General features: G+C 37.9%; 1 protein-coding gene across 3 annotated transcripts in view; it reads left to right on the top strand.

Moving 5' to 3' along the window:
* Calx (sodium/calcium exchanger 3) overlaps positions 1-1693 on the top strand; it is a 78975-nt gene that overhangs the window by 74971 nt on the left and 2311 nt on the right. For all 3 annotated transcript variants that reach the window (XM_026815089.1, XM_026815087.1, XM_026815088.1), the window contains one exon: positions 1262-1420. In XM_026815089.1, coding sequence (XP_026670890.1) covers positions 1262-1420 — 159 coding nt within the window. The remainder of the gene's footprint in view (positions 1-1261; positions 1421-1693) is intronic.

The raw sequence follows: 1693 nt of genomic DNA, 5'->3' as shown, positions 1-1693 counted from the left end.
GTAGTTTCTTGAAACAACTTTCAAACAGTCTGCCATTTATTTGAGCACAAGGCAAGATTGCGCAATCCATGAAAAGCTTATTGGCAGATGGTTTTCTCCAGTACAAGAATAAAGCGTACTTATGTTAGTTAGCAATTAAATCGTATAACTAAGAACAATTTTTTACAATCTACCAAGCACAATTTAGGCTAATGTTAGCGTAAAGTTGACGAAATTTCACAAGGCAGACTGTTTGAAAGTTGTTTCAAGAAACTACTTTCTTTTTCCTAACTAAAGTTAATGTTTAAGTATGCATTAACACGTAACGAAGATTTTTAAGTACATCTATCTACAGCTTGTGGCTGTAAATATTTCCCCTATCAATGGCAGACTGTAAAAAATTGTTCCATTTTTTGTGTTACGAGCGCCCGGTCTATTATGGCAGGCAGGGTGAGATGGATCTGAGTCTAACGTCAGGTGTCGCGATAATTAGATGTCCTTATATCTGTGCGTTTACTTAACTCGCACTTCGATGCTTACGCCGAACAGCAAACACAGCCGGAGTTTGCGCTAATCAAAATTGAGGATATCACGTTCCTCTCGAAAATCGTCTCGACGCGTTTCGGATAAACAGTGCCTATCTATAATACACTCGATATGAAGTTTCAAACTACTGACGGTGGATAATAACGCACCGCACGTATAAGCTGTTTTAAGCAAGAACAGAGATTAATCATCGACGGCTTAATCATCCCCGAAGCAAAGTAGTTAACCAAAACGTAGGAGGGCCGGAAAAAAAATATACACCGTCCCCTGTATCGAGCTTAATTATCGCTTGAACCGCGTCTGCACCCGCCGGGCAAACAAACGCCAACGCATTGTTTAATTCAAACAAACTCATTACTCCTTCCGTTGTTTTCAGTAATAAGGATGCAACGTTTTTATCTACTAATTTCACTTATTTAAATGCTATCTACGATACTTGAATGAGAATGAGAATTAAATTAGATGAGAATCTAATTATATATTTTCTGCGATACAAATTCTCAGTTGTTAATGATTTATCAAATTAATATTATTTTATTAATGGTCGAAAGAATAAAATATCTGTATTTTAAACGAGAATTTCATTTAATTGAAGAAACGACATTTCGATCGATCAATTCTTTTTTCTGTTCATAACGTTTTAGATACAGAATGTACAGAATCGATCACGGAATTCGATAGCGTTCTAACAAAGTCTAATTTGTAGATACGACCGTGAATGTGTATCGGTTTCTAGATATTGCTGGCGGTTACCTGTGCTTTGTTGTGAGCATATTCGGGATCGGCGTGGTGACGGCGGTGATCGGCGACATCGCATCCTATTTCGGCTGCACCCTCGGCATCAAGGACTCCGTTACTGCTGTGGCTTTCGTCGCCCTCGGCACCAGCATTCCCGGTAAGTTCCAACCGGCTCTGCAAAATAACTAAATCAGATTTCCGATTAGAAATCAACTGATGAATTTAACACGGACAGATGTTTATGAAAGTCTTGGTAAAAATAGTTTTGTAAATGGAAAATGAATCACAGAGATTTCGTAGTCACCTCGGCTTGTTTAAAGATGTATTGGCTATACAGTCAATCCTAAAAGTTTATGTGCCTTAGAAAAACGCATTTCCTATAATTAAAAAGAAATCAGACGTCGGAAGAACAATGCTAATAATACATAGC

The sequence above is a fragment of the Ceratina calcarata genome, unplaced genomic scaffold (genome assembly GCF_001652005.2).
Source record: "Ceratina calcarata isolate Rehan_Ccalc_2016 unplaced genomic scaffold, ASM165200v1 scaffold428.2, whole genome shotgun sequence".
Taxonomy (NCBI): domain Eukaryota; kingdom Metazoa; phylum Arthropoda; class Insecta; order Hymenoptera; family Apidae; genus Ceratina; species Ceratina calcarata.
This window is presented reverse-complemented; position numbering and strand designations above follow the sequence as displayed.